The sequence below is a fragment of the Spea bombifrons genome, chromosome 1, assembly GCF_027358695.1.
Source record: "Spea bombifrons isolate aSpeBom1 chromosome 1, aSpeBom1.2.pri, whole genome shotgun sequence".
Lineage (NCBI taxonomy): Eukaryota > Metazoa > Chordata > Amphibia > Anura > Pelobatidae > Spea > Spea bombifrons.
This window is the reverse complement of record NC_071087.1, coordinates 20,730,403-20,751,911: the sequence shown is the minus strand read 5'-3', so window position 1 is coordinate 20,751,911 and position 21,509 is coordinate 20,730,403. Positions and strand designations below refer to the sequence as shown.

At 40.0% G+C, this 21,509-nt stretch overlaps 1 protein-coding gene across 5 annotated transcripts in view; it reads left to right on the top strand.

The window, feature by feature from the left end:
- The window catches only part of APBB2 (amyloid beta precursor protein binding family B member 2), a 130,859-nt gene that overhangs the window by 25,140 nt on the left and 84,210 nt on the right, over window positions 1-21,509 (top strand). For 3 of the 5 annotated variants that reach the window (XM_053458398.1, XM_053458394.1, XM_053458396.1), the window contains exon 2: window positions 19,342-19,459. In XM_053458398.1, the coding sequence (XP_053314373.1) occupies window positions 19,414-19,459 (46 nt within the window). In that variant the 5' untranslated portion in view covers window positions 19,342-19,413. Of the gene's footprint in view, window positions 1-3,466; window positions 3,543-19,341; window positions 19,460-21,509 lie in introns of all 5 variants that reach the window. The other 2 variants (XM_053458395.1, XM_053458397.1) reach the window with 1 other exon arrangement.

Below are 21,509 nucleotides of genomic sequence, written 5' to 3'. Positions count from 1 at the left end.
GGCCCCTGATATACCTTTTACCCCCAGATATGTTTATGCCCCCCTGATATGCCTAATATCCATATGCCTTATACCCCCTATATGCCCTAAAAATTCATAATACCCCCCATACACCACTATAACTCACCCATACACCACTCTGGCTCCTCCCCCTCCCATACACCACTCTGGCTCCTCCCCCACCCATACATCACTTTGGCTCCTCCCCTCCCATACATCACTTTGCCTCCTCCCCCTCCCATATACCACTCTGCCTCCTCCCCTCCCATACATCACTTTGGCTCCTCCCCTTCCTATACTCTACTCTGCCTCCTCCCATACACCACTCTGGCTCCTCCCCCTCCCATACACCACTCTGGCTCCTCCCCCTCCCATACTCCACTCTGGCTCCTCCCATTCTCCACTCTGCCTCCTCCCCCTCCCATACATCACGTTGGCTCCGCCCCCTCCCATACATCTCTTTGCCTCCTCCCCCCTCCCATACTCCACTCTGCCTCCTCCCCCTCCCATACTCCACTCTGCCTCCTCCCCCTCCCATACTCCACTCTGCCTCCTGTGAACCTCCGTTTCTGACAAGACACCAGGGAGCCGGGTAGAGAGGCAGAGTGGCGTATGAGAGGGGGAGGAGCCAGAGTGGTGTATTGGAGGGTGGCTCCCATACACCCCTCTGACTCCTCCCCCCTCCCATACACCGCTCTGCCTCTCTACCCGGCTCTGTTACTGAAGGCACTTTCACTGCAGCTTCATAGAAGCCACGGTGTAAGTGAAGGGCAGTAACGGAGGCTGTCTGTGCGATGCAGAGAGGATGATTCTCTGTCAGCCGGTGGGGGTCTGCATCGCACAGACTCCGTTACTGCCCTTCACTTACACTGTGGCTTCTATGAAGCTGCAGGGAAAGTGCCTTCAGTAACGGAGCTGGGTAGAGAGGCAGAGTGATGTATGGGAGGGGGGAGGAGGCAGATGGGAGGGGGAGAGAGACGGAAGTGAGAGACCGGCCGACAGTGAGGGGAATCCAGGTCCCCTGCAGCGTAGCGGGGGATCTGGATTCCGGTGTTATAATCCGATCTCTGTTTGAGGTCGGTTTATATAAGGAGAGGAGTTTTTCAGAGCATTTGCTCTGAAAAAAACCTCTTTTTATAATCGATAAAAATCGATCCTATTAATCGATGATGAAATTCGTTGACAACGATTTTCATTATCGATTATCGATTTTATCGATTAGTTGTTTCAGCCCTACACCTGAATGCTCCAGACCAGCAAACTGTTCTGTGTGAGGTTTTAAAGTTGCCATACTTATGTATATTAGATCATTCCATCGATTGCTATGGTCATGATGAGACCGCTTTTAAAACGTACAAGAATTGTTTAATAAATACCCCAAGTTGTTATGGCGTGGTAAACCCCCCCTCCCTTCAGACTACTAGGCCAGTGGCTTCCACCTGCTGGAGCAGCCTACTTCTAATAACGATTTTAACAGACTGCGGACGGGTTAACACCAATCATTAACTCAGTGGAGAACATGATGCTGTTACAAGTTCCCTTTCTTTTTCCTGAATACATTAGTGCTGGGAAAAAACAACTCAATGCACGGTTCTCATAGGTTTGCTGAGAGTCTTTCTTAAGGAAAGCTATGTGTGCACAGCCAGCTCTTAGCTCAATGAGATTTTTATTTTCCTTTAGGTCAAAGCATGTCTTTTCTTAATAGACGCATAATGAGTCTGAAATGTTGGTGCCTTAGGATAAGAGATAACATTTATTTGTGCTGCTTTTTGTGGCTGCACATGATCTATTCAGGACAAGTTTCAAAGCTGGTGGCCTTTAGGTGAATCTTGTTTTGCGTGTGCCTGGAAGCCGCATTCTACGCATAGTTCACATTCTTCGTGCTAATGGGTGTGTAGCTGGGTTGCTAGGCAACAAGGTATGCAGTAAAAGGCCCCATTGGCTCCAGAAAGATGACTGCATGCATCAGAAAAGGTAAAATCTTTATTATTAGTACAACTTTAGTTAAAATCCAGCTAGAATACAATCCACATTCTACTGTTTGGGAATGCATGCATACTTTAAATCTAATTATCATATTTTGAAACAATTATATCGATTATAGTGTGTGTTCATTGTGAGCATGTATCGATTCTTCTTCTGTCCGTTCTAGTCTGTCAGACCCTTTCAATGTTTAAATTGTAAGAAGCACTGCATAAATTTGTTGGCGCTATATAAATAAAAGATTATATATATATATATATATATATATATATATATATATATATATATATAAATAATATAAATATATTATATTCTAAAAACAACGTAAAATAATATCTTCAAAATATGTTCTATTAATGCAAGAAAGCATCATAATCATCTTACTGTATTACGGTTGGGTGTCCCAGCATGCTTGCTGATCTACAATATTGCAAGTTTTATGTTCTATTAGCAGGCAATACATACTAGCCTCCCAATAGATTATTGATAAATGAATAATAATAAATATTGTTTATAACGTGCTATCGCATTCTGAGTGCTGTTCATACAGACATGATGGAGCAAAATGAACTGCTCATTTCCACAGGGGAGACAGGAGGAGTTCCAAGCTGGTCTTGGGGTATCAGGGCTAGCCAGGCAATGGTGTAGAAACTCCCACCATGCTTAGCGTCCATCAGGTGAAATAAGAATAGTGTGACATAAGGACATCTTGAGCTCTGGGGCTGGACAGACATGAAGCAAGGAGCAGTCAGGTAGCTCCTCCAGTGCCAAATGTTTCCAACTCCTGCATTAGAAGATCAATACAGTCTCCATGGAATGCTTTGTATCCAGCTCCCGGGTCCTGGCTGCTATCTCGTGTAGCCTTTGTAATTATGGAAGATTGTTTATACTGTGAAGAAAATCAGCATGTTGTGTACTCGGAGGTATTAAAGCCTTGATTTGTTACGTTAATAGACTCTGAAGAGACTTAAAGCTTAGAACTCCTAAGTAAACTTAACCCTAAATCCTTGTAAATGTACGGATTCGCCCTGCCGTAATGAGATACAGGACCCAACAAGCTATAGACACTCAAAGAGTTGACAGTCTAAGAAGCTTATGAATCAATGGGATTAGTGAAATTTGACTGGTACACCAGCAGTTACAGCTGTGCCAGAAAGAAGCATTGCGTGGTTTTAGAACATACGCGACTAGGTCACATTGCAATAAGTGCAGTAAAAAGAACCCCATGCAGCACGGGGAATTTATAGAGAAGGCTTGTTAAAAGCCTATGTGGCAACCCTAGGTATTGGATTATATGACTGGGTTTCATTGAGACCTTTTATCATAGCTGTAATAATGTAATAATAATTTTGTAACAATACAAACCTTAATTATCTCTAAAATGTATTTTAGCCTTCCATGTTATTATTCAGAGGTGGAGTGCGACTCAATTATCAACAGACCCTTCGTAGTCTTATTACGACGGTGTGTTGTCCTTATACAGGACAAGACTGGGTGTGGGACATTGCCTGCGGAGCCTGGCATCTTACTGGGGATCAATGCAGCTGTGCACTGATGGGGTAGGAAGACCTCCACGTCCTGCTCCATGGCATTTCCATTTTCCAGCGTTTTTGCCTTCCTATTTATAGATTTATTCATGATAATAATTATAATGGGTATATGATGGTCAAGCATAATCAGAGCAGAACTTCAATTTCACAGCCAGCACAAGTGTTCATCAGCCCGACACTTGCCCCGTTCCTTTATCTGTGGCTGGTGACACCTGAGCATTCTGTGACATTAGGATGACCACACATGGCACACATACATTTCTGGTTACATATTGGAAGGATTTAGCACAGAGACATTCCACTTTTTGTTGTAGTTTGCCTGTATTCTTTTTATTAGGTTTGTAAAACATGATGTATATTAGGTTGCTTGCCTTGCCCTGGGATGATATTTGCAAGACCTGTGCAGGTAATGATTTATATTTTCATCCTTTAAAGTTTAGGTTTGTAATGTATGCATACATAATGAATGCATACTTTTTGTCTAAAAAGTGAAGAAAGCGGTAAAGGCCAAATCTCCGTATCTTTAATGCAGTCTTTGGCATATAAACCAATTTTCATGATGAAACAGTTTGGCAATGAGGTGATTGCTACTTAATCTAGTATATTCTAATGCTAATGAGAATATCCAATTGTCACTCAGAACAAACAGATATATCCTCCTTTAAAAAGAAAACATTATGTGTGCAACAGAAAATGGCTTTATAAAAATGGCTGTGGTTTGATAGGAAATTAAAATTATGCTAATAGCAGCAGATCTCAATCAAGCAAGATAGTACATTTCCACTAGCTAATGTCTCTGTAAAAAAAGAGAGAAAACGTCCACCAGACAGCTGGCAAATTGGGATTTTCCATGCAACATATATCGGTTTTCATAAAAGCATTAATATGGCTTATCATTATTATTTGAATACATAATCTTTTGTTTAAGACCCTGTTCAGGAATTAATAGTCATAATGGTTCTGGGATTTCTATGTTAGATTGTTGCGACTGCTCTAGTTGAGGAACGTGAAACCCTGCACAATCAAAGACACGACACTGTGTATAGCATAGGTGGGATCTCTAAACCAGTGTCTGAACTGGTTCTAGTCTGTGCTGCAATCTAGCAAACCTAAATGGTCATCAAAAATGAATAGGGATTAGGACTGAGGTTCAGTTAGCTGATCAAAAGGTCACCTTCGTCAGTGCAGGACTTGCGTTAGACCTCCGAGAGAGGTCTGTCTGCAAGAGACAGTACTTACAAGGACACCTTAACATGCGCTGCCACCTGCTGATCAGTAAGATTATACATCCGCTGTTTAATATTTAACAGTATGAACATTATTTTTAATTGTTCCAGAGGACCCTCTCAAATACTCAGAATTTCACAGCTTTCCATAATCCGTTTTCCTTTCATTATTCCTACCTGGGCTGTGACTGGCGTCCCTTATTGGATTTATTCTTTGAATTGTGTTTTGGGTCAGTGACCTTTTTAAACATACCCATGTCGCAGTTGGTTGTTACATTGTACGTGCTGAAGTAAGGAGTATTGTTCTCAGATAGTTACTTTACCCTCAAATTAGATCACTGTGTTTTTTAACGGTGGCCCTTTGACTGGGCTGTCGCAGTTAATTACAAAATCGGAAGTGTTCTTTAATATCGAGTCTGGCGTCCTGTGCTGCATCACATTAGTAATTACCGGAGATCTCTACAAATGAAAACGGGATTATTTTTCATGTACCAAGCCGAGTCTGTAAGCCATCTTTAATTTGTATAAGAGCATTGATCGTATGTAGTAATGTGAACCGTGTTATAATTGCAGTTATTGTCAACCATGATAAAACACGGGCACTGTTACAATTTCTATATATTAATTTTACAGTTTACCATCAAACAAGCTGTTCTTAGTCGTATAAGTAATCCTGACCAGGGTTGGCTTTACATTTCAGCTTCCTCTGAAGACTAATACTTCAAAAGCTTCTCTACTAGGGGTTCTCGACCAGCATCATGGCTGGATTGCCTGTCCCTGACCCTGAGTTTGTTGAGGTTAGGAATGGATGAAAAAAGCAGGAGCTCTGCATCAAAATATATATATTAAATAGGAATTTAGAAATACATATTCTCGCCTCGAGCATATTTTTACCCAGGGAATAGATTTTGATCAAAACCAAGTTTTGCTTGAAGAGATTTACCAATGCAATTTATCATCTGCCGTATAGAAATTGAAAACTGCTTCTTAAGTCTATAAAAAGTGGGTGTTAAGACAGAACGGCTGCGTTTTATATTGCTTATCGTCGAGCTGCATTTATTCAGTGCACAGATGGCCGATCTTTTTTTGTTTTGTTTACTTGTTCTTGCTACAGAGATCTGCTCTGCATTCGTCATTTTTAGGATGGGTTTTTTTTTTTTGCAGCTCCAAATATCTAGCTTTGCTCCTGTAGAGCCGTATAAATGGGCTTCTGACTTAAAGTACTTTTTATATTTCTCCTGTTCCATATCAGTGTGAACAGAACAGATTTACATCGAAAGCAAATGGCCTATAATAATGACTTTTATCCTTGTTATGAAAATTACACTCTTCATAAAACATAGCATTCGCCGCAGAGAGGTTTATGCAGCCGCGAATCACAGGCACCTATGATGGTTTGCTGCAAATGAAAACATAAACCATGATATACCGGCAGAATCCATGCATCCCATTGCAGTATAACGCATGCAGTGCTTAACGGCTCAGAGCGGCTCATCTTCCAGCTTTATGATCATACCTAAGGCTCTCAATTCGGGAAACGGTGATGCATGCATGATGGACATACTTTGTACAGATTCACATCGCACAGACATGATAAGCTACGAATGCTTAGCGTGTGCAGCCGAGAACGGATTCCTCACGTCCTTCGTTACACGCTAATTGCATAAATCGTGTGAGTAATTGTGACTGCAGTTTTACTTTGTTTGCTATAATGCCTTACGCTACAGCTATTACAGATGGGGTGTTATTGGGTTTATTCATTTGCATCGAGTCCTTTGCTTCCAAGCTGTATTTAGGGTGGTCCATGTAACCTTCATTGTAACCATCATGGCAGGGGCTACTTGGTGCTATCACTGGATTAAGATGGAGTAAGAACTTTGTTTTTTTTTTATTGTCTAAAAGCAAATGCATCTGAGCAGTGACTGGCGCATGTATATAAGAGCCCAGACTGATGGGCCAAGCCCATTGGCATCCCTAACACCTCTTCTCTGTCATTGCACAAATATGACGTTGAGCCTTGGATTAATCTCTAGAATGGGAATGCCATGCTTATGGCTGCTCTAGAGACGTTGCAAGGCTTTTTGCATAAAATACATTTTTTAATCTTGCACCTTTTCTGCATTTGCAGACGGTTCAGAGAAATACGCTGTCTGAAGTCGCAGTTCGTGTTATCTATCTGAGATCGCAGCTTTCTCTCCAAGCCGTGGAGATTTCCATTCCGTAACGATTTGCTGTCCTTTTATCCAGGGCATCATTTCTCTTGGTTCAGGCACTTGCTGTATGTTTTATTTCCATCACAGATCTCCTTATGAGGAATAATCAACAAAACAAGCTTACTGTTAAAATGGTTCTAGGGTTTTAATGTTACTGATGCATGATGCCATGCAAAATACACTGCATTTCTAGGTGCGGATCTTGTTTCGAAATAGAACCATACATAAGTGTCCAGATATAGCCTTATGTCTGTGGATGGATTCTGCAGAACATGATTGTGGGAGGCAGCCATGATTGTGGGAAGCAGGTAGAAATACTGTATGTGGGTAGTGATGGTGACAATGCAGCTGTTAGCGTGCTCCTGAAGTGTGTATATACATAAAGAACTAGTATTTTAGCGTGCATGCTTTACTATAATCTAGGTAGCTACAAATGTTTTAACTTGTCATAAGAAACCAGTGTAGAGGTTTCCCTAGTTATAGTGTAAGCTGTGTATAGTATTCTCACCTACATGTAACTCCAAAAATCGGCCCAGCACCTGGTGGTGGAGAACGTGCCTCAACTCTCCGCACTCAAAGAGTTAAAGGGACAGTAAAGCCTCAGCACATTAATAGATGATGACGGGCCTGTAAAATCCTAGCCTTCAGGATTCCAGAGACGGACAGCCAGTGCTATAATTTTCAGTCAGAACAGCAAAACTGTAATATTAGTTCTAATGAAGAAACCTGTAGAATTCAGCACAATAAGCATGTAACAGTTTTTTTTTTGGCACAGTGTGTTATTGGCCAATTGCTAATTCCTGGATATTTAAAGTAACCCTGGAAACATCACATAAGCTAGGAAGTTGACAAAGAGATTTCCCCCTTTATGTAAAATTCCCATTTTAATTTGATTTCCAGCAACTACACTTCATTACCTCCTCGCCCATAACTGCTTCTCCTTCCCCTGAGCAAGAACTGGCTGAAATATTGAACGCAGCTAATATGTGTGCTACCGGTCTCATGCAGGCTATCACGTAACCCGAGAGGTGGGTGTGAAAGGGTTATTACTATTATTTATATGGTGGAATCATATTCTGCAGTGTTTACAAAGGGCAAATTGGTTAGAACAAGCAGTGCATCTCATAACAATTTAGACCCATGGAGACAAAAGGTAAAGGAGGGCCCTTCTTAAGTGAGCTTACATTCTAAAAAGTGAATCACCTGCTGCTTTCCAGGCAGGGCACAGGACCAGTGTGTGTGTGCAAGAAGTGTACATAATAGAAGAATAGATAATAAACTATGTACCCATATAGTAGCCGGGTTTATCCTGTTCATTCAATATATGAGCCCATAGGTAGATGTTAGAAAATTATTATTATTTTTATTCATAATTGGAAATAAAATATACATTCATATTAAACACCATATACTCCCTGACAGCTACCTCCAGTGTTAATGTGACCCCCTACACACGTGTGGTAAGACCTCCTATGGATTTCAGCGCCACTGATGTACTGCTTCAAGCTGCCAAAAGTGGCATGAAGACCCCAGCGGAGGGAGCACAGTGCACTACAGCTCTGGAGCTACAGCTTCTCCTCATGCATATTAAGAAACGTACAAAAAAACTTTAAGGGGCATTGATCATTGGTGGGTGGTACATGGTATACTAGTCCTTATGTGATGCCATGTGCAGTCTCTTGATAGCAAGCTGGCAGCAGAAGTGTGTGAATGCATCAGACGTCACACGCCTTGCAAGAGACGGCAGGCAGTGTGATTCTTTGTGAAATCAGAGCGAACACCTTTGGATAGATTACAGCTACTATCGGCTGTTTTGAGTGGTCATGTGTTGTGTTGACAAGGAAAAGGGGAAAGTCGCTTTTGGATGTATCCTTTCACACATTGTGTCCTGTCTATAGTGCAGCTAGAGAGAAAACAGACATCCCAGTCACAAACACTCCAGCCAATGACACCCACCATACTCCAAGCCTCCGCAGGGGGGTGAGTGTATATACCGTGTATATACCGTATATATATAGATAGATATATCTGATAATCCAGTTCCTGTCATTCGCAGAGACCAACTCAGATCCCTGGACTGCTCTTATAGATCATTAGGGATTAGAAATACGAGTATTAAAAGGCGCATGAGAGTGGTGTTTCTTGGATGGGAAACTAACAAAAAGCTTTGAGAAGGGAAAGTGCCGTTTATAGGAATAAAAGAAAAAGTAACCACTGGTGAGGTGAGATTTTTTTTTTAATTATTATTATTATTTTTTTTTTTTATCATCACCCTCTGTATGTTGGGTGTGCTGGCATTCACTGTGCATGGGGTGAGATGGTAAAACTGTATTTTAGGGGAATGCCTGGACTACAGTAGACAAAGGCGGATGTGTTTTGTGTTAAACTTTTTCAAGACTGTCTGGAAACGGATTTGTCTTTTGCTTGCAGTTTTACATATGACAGTCTAATTTTCCACTTTATTTACACTTGGGACCAATTCCACATTGGTACCAATATCATTTTAACTCTGTTTCATACTTTTAAATATGTGTTACATGGGCTTCTCTTTGCAGCTTTTACCAGGGCTGCTCAGTAACCCTCGGTCACCACAAACATTAAGGAGGCTTTCAAGAAATCTCACTATACAGGGCCAGCCGAGCCATTCATGCAGAAAGTGAATACGAGAATCCATAGGCCAAAGAGAGCAACATAGGCTATCACATGCCACCGCTTATCTTTAGTCTTAGAACTGAACCGCTTATAAATTATAAAAATAAATACACGTATAAAATTAATAAGCGCAGAGAAAATATGTTAAGGTATGAAATCAGTAGATGCAGGAGAGAAACATAAAATTAATAGGTTTCAGAAAAGTATTACAAATTATCCCCGTTTAGCTGCTGATCATGATAGGAGAAGCTATATATTCAGTTATACTAAATTGTAGCAAATAACCAGGGTAAACAGGTTAATAATGTTAAGTTAAGTTAGACAAGTTAGGCTGTATCTACACTGAGTATGGTTGTACACCCATAATAAATTAACAAATCTGAATTTTCAAAATCAGAGTTATTGTATTAGCCGTGCATGACTTCTCCTTTTATCCGAAATTGCATAGTCCAACGGCAGACTAAAATTGGGGAGTAAAAGTATGAGAAAGCCACAGCTAACAATAATTAAGACTGCGTTTCATGGAGTTTTTCTACAGAGTAAAAGAGGAATTGAATATAGAAAAGTACTTTAATGTAGATTTTTCCACTACTGGATAACACACAAAGATAAAATCTGACAAATACAGGCTTTGTGTTTTTCCTCTGTTTATTAGACTCAATTACAGAGCCTAGTTAAAATGCACAAGCTGGACACTTTAACTTCCCATATCTGTCTTCTTAATCCTCCTAACCCCGTGTAACATTGGCACTGAATGATACTTTATTAGATGTGGAAAGAAAATGAACAACTTTGATAATTTGCATGTTTTTGATACATCTTAGGTCTCCTTGCAGGAAAAATTATTACTACCTGGAGAAGAGACTAAAGTAGTCTAGAAAGCTTGCAGTCTAACGTTCACCCTTTTGAACACAGCCAGACTAATTATTATGACTGGAAGCATACATCAGTGCTGGTTTTTCATTCAGTCATAACAGTACAAAGATCACTTTTTCCATCATGTAGTCTGTAATAACTAAACTTGTGCAAATGGACCAAAAACTATTTTCATATTTAATTTTCTGCCCTTTAAATAAAATTCTGAAACGAGATTCATGGTCACTCACCCTCCCTCACGCTCTCTTACACTCTGTCATGCTCTCTCTCAGTGTCTCCTTACCTCCTCCACCGACCACTTTCACGTCCCTGTCTCCTTTTCCCTAAATCCCCTTCTCTTATTGTTTTATATAGTGCCATCATATTCTGCAGCACTGTACAATGGGTAAACAGGACATAACAACACATAGTAAACAAGAGGTAAAGATGGCCCTGCTCAAGCTTAATTGCCTCCTGTTCTTCTGTGTTCTTTCCTCGTCTGCTTCTTCCCAATATCAGTTCCGTTAGCCTCCTCCGACACCCTCTTCCCCGAGAGGAGCTGCAGAAGTTTACAGGGAAGTGGATGGTGGAGAAACTAGGGGGACATTGAGTGTGAGAGGTTGTGAGATAGAGTGAGAGTAGAGCTTGAGAGAGTGAAAGTGTGAGACGGTGAAAATGCAACAAAACACAAATAAAAAAATTCAGAGCTGTCGTTCGTATGATTTCGCAAAAATTGCACATTTTGTTAAACTTCGTCCAATGCACAAGTGTAGTAACAACAAAGGATTGTATGCACCATGACAACAGAAAATAAAAAGAAATCTGCATCTAAGTGATTTGAAAAACTGTATGAATGTTTATTCACTTAACAAAGACGATGTGTATAGTGCAAAAAGTTCCAGGCAGAACCAGTTGCCACTGGATCCCAGGCAAGCTTCCATATGCTCTTTGCTAACACAGGTCTAAATATTAAATAATCATATTAAAACAAGTCTGTCCACCATTACCCTTACAGTAAGTAGTTTTTTTTAGTATCTTTCTTAAATCCTATTAGTTTTCTGTTCCACTTTTGAAGGCATCAATCTAGGAAATAAGTCAACTGAAATATCATTGTTTCCTAATCAGGAATTCTCCAGTGTTACTAAGCAGTAGAAAAAAAGTATTTTGATCTTCAAAAGTGCTTTCCTCTCTATCATCAAGTGATTCACCAGTCGATCCAAAAAAGCATTCTTCTCTATGATCACTGACCTTAACAAACAAGAATTTCTCTCCACGACCACCAGGCAGTGAAGTAAGAATTCTCCCAGAAGCTGCCTAAATGTTCAAAAGTAAATTCTGCTCCGAGGTCGTCAGTATTTTGAAAGAGACCAGGGAATGACACCTTTCAATTTAATGAAATATGTGTTTTCTTGCGGAAGGAGGTTTCTCACCACTAAAATAATTATGGCCTCCAAATTCAACTGTTTGATTTATATGTGTTTGGAAGTCTTCCGATGCTATTCTGGATGTTTTGTCGCATTGTTGCAAACAAGCTGATCTAGGTCTAAGAAATACTGACCCTAAGGCATTGTTGTAAATTTGTAGCCCCGGTTTCACGATATCTTCAAGATCCGTCCAGAAATTGCTGTAGTACTTAGTATTTCTTGTTACATTTCAGCAGAGATTGTAAAACAAAACACCAGTTCCATAACTTGTCTGTAAGATCTGTTGGGAGGTTAAGATGTCAGGGGGGTTACAAATCCTTTTTGCAGAAAATTCTTGTGCAACAATTTGATCCTAAATGTTTACTGACTGAACCAAATTACATACATCCATTTAATCGGCAACCTTAGTGATACGTTAATTTAAGATAAATGAGGTATGGACATCATAGGTACCTTGGGAGGAGAAGACATCCAAAGTCCATGGCTGACTCGACTTCTGCCATTGTGTGAGTGTAGACCTGCAGTCATCATATTGATAGTTAAAAGGATAAGCAGTGCTGAAAATAAAAACCAATAAACATTGCTATTTGTCTTATGGACTCGCCATCTCCCTCCAAGGGACACCTTTCCAGGAAATAGTTGTAAGGTGACTTTTTGTTTTCATTCTTCAAATTATTCCGGCAATGCTTCTGAATTCAGTATGTCATAAAAAAGTTCTTGCTGGGGATAAACCACCAGAGGGAAAATAAATAAATTCAACAAAACTTGGAGAAAATAAAAACGGCAAATGGTTATACAAATATCTTGTGTATAAATAGTTGTCTTCTCTACATATGTCCTGAGGCACGCACATCACTGAAAATAAATTGTTAGCTGCTTCCAAATACAAGGACTATAATATTATTTCTTTATCGCTGTGGAGGAAAACACAAAGAGTATTTCATTGTGTCATTTTGGTATTTTCAATTATAACGATGAGACCTTGGGTATTTTTTTTATCTACATTTCCATAAACTGTCACATTTGGCTGCCCCCCATGGCTAAGCCCATAATGTTTTTTTAATCCTTTATGTTACTGAGTTATAGCTGACACAATTACCTATAATATTCATTTCATTTGTCATCCGATGACACTTTTTGCCTGCTCTTTAGTGGATTCTTGATTTTATTCGTAGGAACCTCTTGATATTGGCATGATTCATGAATAATTCAACCAGGGCTTTTGATAGTTGAACCTGCTAATGATCCAGAACCAGACCTAGGTTTACATATTGGTTAAGTACAAGCATTGCTATCCTATAGAAAAACTCCCACTTAACGATAGTTTAAACTGTGTGTTTAATGCTAGTAATAGGTTTATGCAGGATATTAAAATAGTTGTTCTTCTATTCAAGCAAGTGTATGTTTAGGGAAGGCGTTGACTTCTGATCCTCTAGGGCAATTCTGTATGTCCTTAATTAAACATGTTTTCATTCATTTAAGGCATCTTCATTGATCTGTCTATGGTCAGGCTGGAAGATACAAACATTCTGGCCCACTTGAGACCTTGAGTTAAACACCCCTGATCTATGAAGGACTATACAGTCCTTAAAATGTACTTGGCACCTACTTCCTGTTCTGTATCAAGGGGTCCAGTAAATGTATCCATGAAGTGTAAGTATTTGGGTCCAGGTAACACAGTCCAGACCATCTTATAGAATATAAGTCCATATTTCCTTGTCAGAAATGTGACATCCTGATCCTCATTGATTACTATGGTGGAATAGTAATAAAATACTATCAAGTGTCCTGATCTCTGTCAGTTTGAATTTCTATTGTTATGTGGAAAGAAGAGACCTCTCTGTCTGGCATAAATCATGGTTTGATTGCGGCTGTACTGGAGAGAGAATACTAATTTGAGTTTTAGTGTACAAAACATTCCATCATTTCATATGCTGATCACTTAAATATCTCCTCGTTCACTGCAGAGTAGCAAGTGCTGTTTACTTGACTTCCCTGTGTCCTTTGTTTCAAAACATCCTCCAACTTTGGACGTTGGCAAACGTAACCGGGTTTAACAGCATAGTCATCCTGGCACGCACACACACACACACACACATATATATATATATATATATATATATATATATATATATATATATATATATATATATATATATATATATATATCTCCATCCATAGTTCTCTCATATATCCCTTCTCATTTGGTCTGCTGCGGTAGTAGCGCTCCATCAGTTCCGGTTTCTCGTGTCTTGTCCATGTATGGTTAGTTCCAGTTGCCCAGAGAACATGTAGAGAGTGAAAGCCAAATTTGTCCCAGTGGTCATGGGAGCACCCTGGGCTGTGACTCTTAAGCTGTGAGAGTGCCAACTGATTCCAGGAACGACATCATAACGCTGTCCAGAAGAGTGCAGTGCTAGGAACAGCTACAATTCTGCGCAGAACCCTCACACTCCCAGGCCTATGGTAAAGTTGAAGACGAGACATACCACCCATAGGACTGAGAAGGAAATCTCTGTAGCACACCAGAGAGGATTGTTCCTGTTATCTGTCCCATCAGTAGGTGTTGTCACACAAAGATTATAGCGGGATAATATCAGATAACATAACTTTCCCCATGACAGAACGCCTAGAACAATACTTGGGTTAAGTGTCATACGCACTTAAATGCACATGATAGTAGCGTCATCTTTAACATTTTTCCTGGGCAAATAAATCAGGATATTCATCGGCATCCCCTCAGTGCATTTGCATTGTGTCCTGTCCCCAGCTCCTTTGCTTACCATACGTGCGTTATACTTATGGCCTTATTTTTCTTTTTATCTTTTACAAGCAAAGAATGCATATTAAATAACTCACAAAGTACTTTCAAATGTGTTCTTCATCAGCTGAGCTATATGGGGTACTAGAGTGTATGCTCTCTTTAAGGGGACATGATAGATTTACTATAAAGTAGAATAAAGTCACACTACACTGTGTTGTTTGTAAATAACACATCTTAATTAAGTGGAGAAATTGGCATATTATGAGCGTCCATATATTTATTTTATGATGTTATTTAGCATATATAATTTATATGGTTTGTATCACAGACACATGCTGTTGTGTTTAAACGTCTTATAAACATGGCGTATGTAATTAAAATGTGTAGAGTTGGTGGTACAGCTGTCAGGGTAAATATTACTTTAACAGATATTGGTGTGGTTAATCCCGCCTGGAGTATAACCGGAATGTGGCGTATGAGGTATAGTAACATTGGTGTGTGTGCCGCGTGTTTATTTATCCAGCTTTCCCAGGGATGGGCTGTTCTGCATTTTGTTTTCTGTGTGCCGCATATGAATGACATCTGCAGAGAACGCTTCGGCATAATGTCCCCAGTGCTCATTTACAATTATATGGGGCATTGAATAAAAGCCAAGTTTTGTATAATAAAGACGTAAAATCAGACATAAATTACACGCAGCATACTTTTTCCCCCTGCATTCGGTTTGTAAAGTAAATTCTAATGCTTTTACTGCCGATTCGAAATGAAATATTTTATTTTTCTTGAGAGACGTGCTTAAGAGAAGAGCTGTAGCCGACTGATTTGTTGCCTGTTTCCAAAGATGAATTTCAGTGTATAAATGGTGATTGTACATACATTTAACACTCTGTGTGTGGGAGGGATGTGATATACAGTGCGTGCTGAGACAAAGTCAAGGTTGCTTCACTCATAGTTTTAATAACTACTTCTCATTTGCCATGGTAGCCAGCTAGCCGCTCGTGTGCGCTCCCATAATACACTGTGGTGGCCGGCTGCGTGGAGTACATACAGTCTTACATATGTTGATGTGACACGTGGCAGGGTCCACACACATCCAGACCACAAACATTTTTGTAGTTTGGTACTACGGGGACCAACCTCCAAACTGCCCATTTCCTTCTAAGACAGGCGGAGGTGACTGCAGGACTCCAGGTGTTTATGAGCCAAAGCTCCCACGATCACCTGAGAATTATCATCCAAACAAAAGTTCTTTCAGCCACCCCCTGCGCCGGAGAGTTTATGTTGGAAACACCATGCAAATCCGGTGATGTCCTTACCTTTCACTGTGCTTGCCTTGTTGGAATGTCGTTTGTGATGCACTTTTCTGTGCCTTTTGGATGGACTAAGTGACAAATACATTAAATTTAACTTAAAGTCACAGTATAATGACAACTTCACCAAAATACATTGTACTTATCTTAGGGAGCAGCTGCAGTTCTGTAGCTCATCCTCCTCGATCAGATATTCTTGCCATTATTTTGTACGTTAAAAGACCTTCAAACAGCTTGAAAGGAAGATGAGAGAGGGTGGTTACGATGGGGATACATGGACGGTTTAAATGAAGTATAGGTCAGGTGTACAGTTCAAATTAGGAAGATACTAGGACAGGAGGCTAAAGCGATCTCTACTAAGAAAAATAGTTCTGTGATTCTGTGTTTATTGTAAGTATTTTGGCTGTATACGTTGAATGCTTGAAATATGTTTACCACTGGCAGTTGTTACTTAGTAATGATTAAAATCTTTTGTACAAATTATCTCAGTTTTGCAACACTGGATAATAGTCATTGCTGCATAATGTGCTCCCTCTGCTGTGCGACTACTTCAGATGAATATAAATGTAGCTTTAATTATACTTCTGGATTATTCACCGGAAAGCTAGTTAAATATATTAAATCATTAGTTTGATGAAATGCTGCTATCTTTCAAACAACGCTCCGTGATTACAGGTCTTAGCGGGCTTTTTAATTTGTGGGAGGTTTTTGATAGGCACACTTCACGCGTGTATTATATGGACGTTCACCCATCTCCCAGATACTCCTGGAATTCAAGATAATGGCAGCCGTTTGTCAGATGGAACCTTTAGGAGATGCTGCTGCCGTTATATTCGTTCACTGTGGTAACATTACATCATATGCCAACTTAATAAATAAGCCCTGTTGCTTTCAACTTCAGTTCATGTATAAAGCTGACGTAACAACAATGAAAAACACAGTCTCACTAAAGCCATGGTCTGGGGCCTTTTAACCCATAAACATCATATAGATATTGGTGAAAGTCTTCATTTTCAGTATTACATACGTGGAAAAATACCTGAATGCTCAAGTTTAATAATACAGGCTTTCTGATGCACATTTTTGCAAAGAAGATAGTTTGATCTATACAATATGCTGTTAAAATGACTAAACAGATGAGGTACAAGCAGCCAGATCATAGTTAGTATATATATATATATATATATATATATATATATATATTGATCACATCTGGCTTTTGCCTTTTTTCTTCAGTAACAAAATGAGTACTTTGTACCATACCATAGGATTTATTGCAAGTTATCCTAATGTAGATCAAATTTTGTAGGCAGTCCCATGTCTATAGCTAATTTACCATGGAAGGTGTTGGTTACATATAGGGTTTTTGTGTTCTTCCCACACAGTGAAATCAATGATTACACCGCAGAACTATGCGACAGCTGTCCATATGCACTACATCTGTGCCGTCGCCTTTTACAGTGCCAAGAGAGCACAGCCGAGCTAACAATAGAGCTCATTCACACCTCGCCTGGAATTTAACGGGAAGCACAGACATTAGTGCTGGCCTGCATACGGCTTATGTTTATCGGATAGAGCAATTCTGGTGCAAAGTGCAATTGCCAAAGCAACCAGTTGACTTTTCCTGCTGATTCCATTTTTCTTGGTTTGCTCCAGAACTTCTCTTTATACGTAACCCTCATAGTATGCATTTGGAAACCTTAAATCGGACCAGCCCCCTCCAACACTTTATATTAATCACTACAGCATAAAGAACACTCTTTTACCCATTTCTTGTAGTTAGACGGCACATTGTTGATGTTTATATGTATGTATGTATGTATGTATGTATGTGTCTGCTTTCTCTTTGTGATTTACTGCTCATCTTTTTCATAACATGCCAAGAGCAGAAAATACCCAAGCATTTGAGGAGAAAATATAGCTGGCATGTTCCCCGACATACTCGACAGAGGACCACCAGTACCAGACTGGAAAATGTAATTCAGTCCTGGCAATTTAACCCCAGCATCTGATATATGATAGACCTGCGGCTGCCTGCTACATACATGTATGGTATGATACATGTGGCTGCATGCAACACTTTTTATGTGAAAGGGGAATAGAATGCGCTGTGCGCCAAAAAAAAGAAATAGTAAATGTATGTTCCGTTTTTTGTTATCCTGTTTTTATAACATTCTGTACACAAAAGATCCACATCATCATACCATACATCATTCCAACAAAAAAAAACAATCTGCATAAAAAGAAAGCTATTCCTGTATCCTAAACCCATAGTTATCCGCCACTCCCTGTCCATGGTGCTGATATCGGGAACCTAATGTATATATTTAGGAACACAGTAGAATACCGTTCTGCATCACGTATATCTCTGCAGTGGAAATAGCTGCCGGATACCTGCTGCCATTGTGTTTCTCAGCCATTCTACACTGACCGTGTTATATCTGTACTGCGGAAACGGCCATGAGTTAGATCTCTAGCTTTTGCTGAAATATCTCTCCCTCTGGATCATGGAAAATATAGTTGATCAGCTGGCCGTTGGGCGCTCCTGCTTTTTGCTGTGTTTTATGATCTCATATGAAGCTCACCTCTCGGCAGATACAGGTTAATCTGGGAGCAGCATAGATACATAGCCCGTCTTCTTGTGGGTTTCTGAAGTAGGCTACAGTCTGACTTATAATACCCGTGATGTTTTCATGTTGTCTTGTGATTTTAAACTTCAGCCTAACCGTGGCATCCGTCACAGAGATGCTGTTGTCTTGATGTCGGTTTGTGTTGCTTCAGGCAAACACCAGATAACATTTCCAGGCTAATGTGCGTTGTGGCAGCTCAGACGTAGCAATGAATTTCCTAGAGCAAGAAAGATAACAACTGAGACGGGTTTAGTGAAATTGCAAGCGGTCAGCATATTTTCTGTGAAAAATTGGAAAGTAAGACGCATTTCACAGTCTGGCTGCTTGGATTGCTGTCACATACCTCATAGTGTGAGCCAGAGTTAACTCTGATATCGACTGGTGTTTAAAATTAAGATGTCCTTTTCCACTAAATAATTACCCCAATTATGTATGATGTCACAAGCATAAAGAAAGTTTCAGTTCATTTGTGTGCCACGGTGCGATCTGACTCGGTGACCCAACTAGTTCCTAAATGATTTCATCAACTGCAACTGGTTGCATTGCTCCCTTCGGTGCTCAATTCGTTAAACTTGCCGTAATGGTATGACTCATAAGTCGAGGTCCATGGCTAATACATTCCGATCATGCAATCAATAAAGAATGCACCCAATTGTCATGAAATATTAGAGGTATTTAACGTTTTAATGTAAGAAGATTAATAGCAGCTGTAAATCTTTTTTTCTTTTTCCCAGCTCCGGGGTTTAATCCGAGAGGAGACGTCTCCAATAGCTGTTCCCGGCGCTGTTATGTTCTGACGGTCCACCATGGGCAGGCGCTATCCAGGTGCATCCTACAGGCCAAGCACTTCATGTATGTATAGCTTTTTGCCGTGTACGTTATTAACACAGTCCTGCGTTCCTTACTGTTTCAATTTTGTATCGGTTTCCCAGACACATGGAATAAAGAGATAAGGGGTATGATTATGAGACAAAGCTATTGCTCGGCAGTAATCGTAGAACTTCTATTTATTGACAGTTCATCGTCATGAATGATTATAGCAGACAGTGACAGCTAAATTACTTCATTTCATTTAAATACAGCAGGTTAACTTTTTGTTGTAACACTGATGCATGGAATGCTACAAACATTTGGCTGTGATATATTGTTCTTCCCTCTGTGAATTCTCATCCTATTTTGTGCTAAGCTGATACCGGAGTCACCTCCACAAAAGAAGTCCTAATGACCAACTATAATTTCACTACCTTTTACTGTCCAAAAACAGGGCTGCTTGCTTAATATGAATGCCAGAGAGGTTTTGGGTAACCTGCAAGATCCAAGAGTTTCCAATTTCCTATTAATGTCCAACTTTGATTTTTTTGTTTTATTAAAAGGGGTTTCTAAATATTGGTTTCAAAACAATTATAATTTTCCTATAATGCTGCTTTTTTACTTTATGTATATATGGTTTGCCCTGTTACTTGAGAAACGCATCAAGTCCTTATCAAGCTGCCACGCACTAATTTAAAAAAAGGGTTAGTTGTCTAGAGAGACCCTCATTTCTAAAAATCTTTGTTAATATAAGCAGATATGCGGAGAAAGTATGTTTATTGCAACACATGATCTAAACCCACCCGGCCGTGAAATGTGAAAAAGGTAACACAAACAGCACACACAGGACATAAAGTGGGAAACCAGTATACACCCGCATTACCCGAATAGCCACCCTGTCATGCAACAGCAAAGACCTCCATTCATTTTATAGAGGATGTCTCCAGCTGGCTCATGTTGGGGGTTTGTATCCCTGATGGTTAAATCATAAATATATATTTTTGACCCCACTCATTTCTGTTTCCCTGTATCCATGTTGTCTAGGTGATTGTGTATCCATGTTGTCTAGGTGATTGTATACGCACTTGTAGGGGCTATCTGTGTATCTTTAAAGTCTTCAGGCTTCAACCATAATTAGTGCCACAGTTTCCTTTTAATTGGGTTTAGGAAGGAAATGTAATTATAAGGATTTATGATAGGAATCACTTCTGAGTAGCATCAAAAACACTGGCGTGCATTTGACAGCCATAAACGGAAAGACTTATAGCTTTGGCTGCAGGGGTAGCGTTTATAGCAGCGATGTACTCAGAATGTAAAGTGGACAGAAATCTCGCCATCATACAGCAATTTCATAGCCGTGCTGACCTCATGAAAGTGAGGTGTCAAGGTCACAAGATGCTCTCAGCATGATGGAATCACTGGGATGCCAGATTCTATTTGTGTACATTTTCAACCTTTGACTGAGCACCAGATTTGCTGAGCTCCGGTTCCTTACATGCCTGTATAGGTAGGGGTTTCATACAGACAAAAAAAACAGGTTATTACCAGCATCAGAGTTTTCACTAACGCAAAAAAAACATAGAACTTGACAGCCGATAACACCCGTCTAGTCTGCTCTACAGATAGAAACCCAGGAGCCCTATTCCTGTCCCATGCATGTTTAAAATATCTCACTACATTAACCTCTGCCACCCTCTCAGTAAAGTAAAACATCCCACTCTACTTTAGTCTCTGACCCTCTAGTTAAAAAAAAAAAAGTATCTAAAAATGTCATAAAGTGTTACACAGAGCAGCGCTGGTGCATAAATCGTGGCAGCTGATGCATGGTTTGTGCTGATTGCTTCACTTTTAACATTCTGCCCCAGAAATTGTCCAGAATACACAACCCCAAATGTCATTCGGTTGGCAGCCCAGAGCCCCAGATGCAGCCTTCTTGGGAATTTTAAAACCAAACTGGTTATCGCACTTTACCCACTGGTTGTAAGGGACAATATCTCCATCAAATGGTGCAGAATAATTAATTTTCCAAGTACTGCTCCAGAAAGTGCTTGTTTCAGTGACATTGATTGTAATTGAAGTGGAACTGATGCGG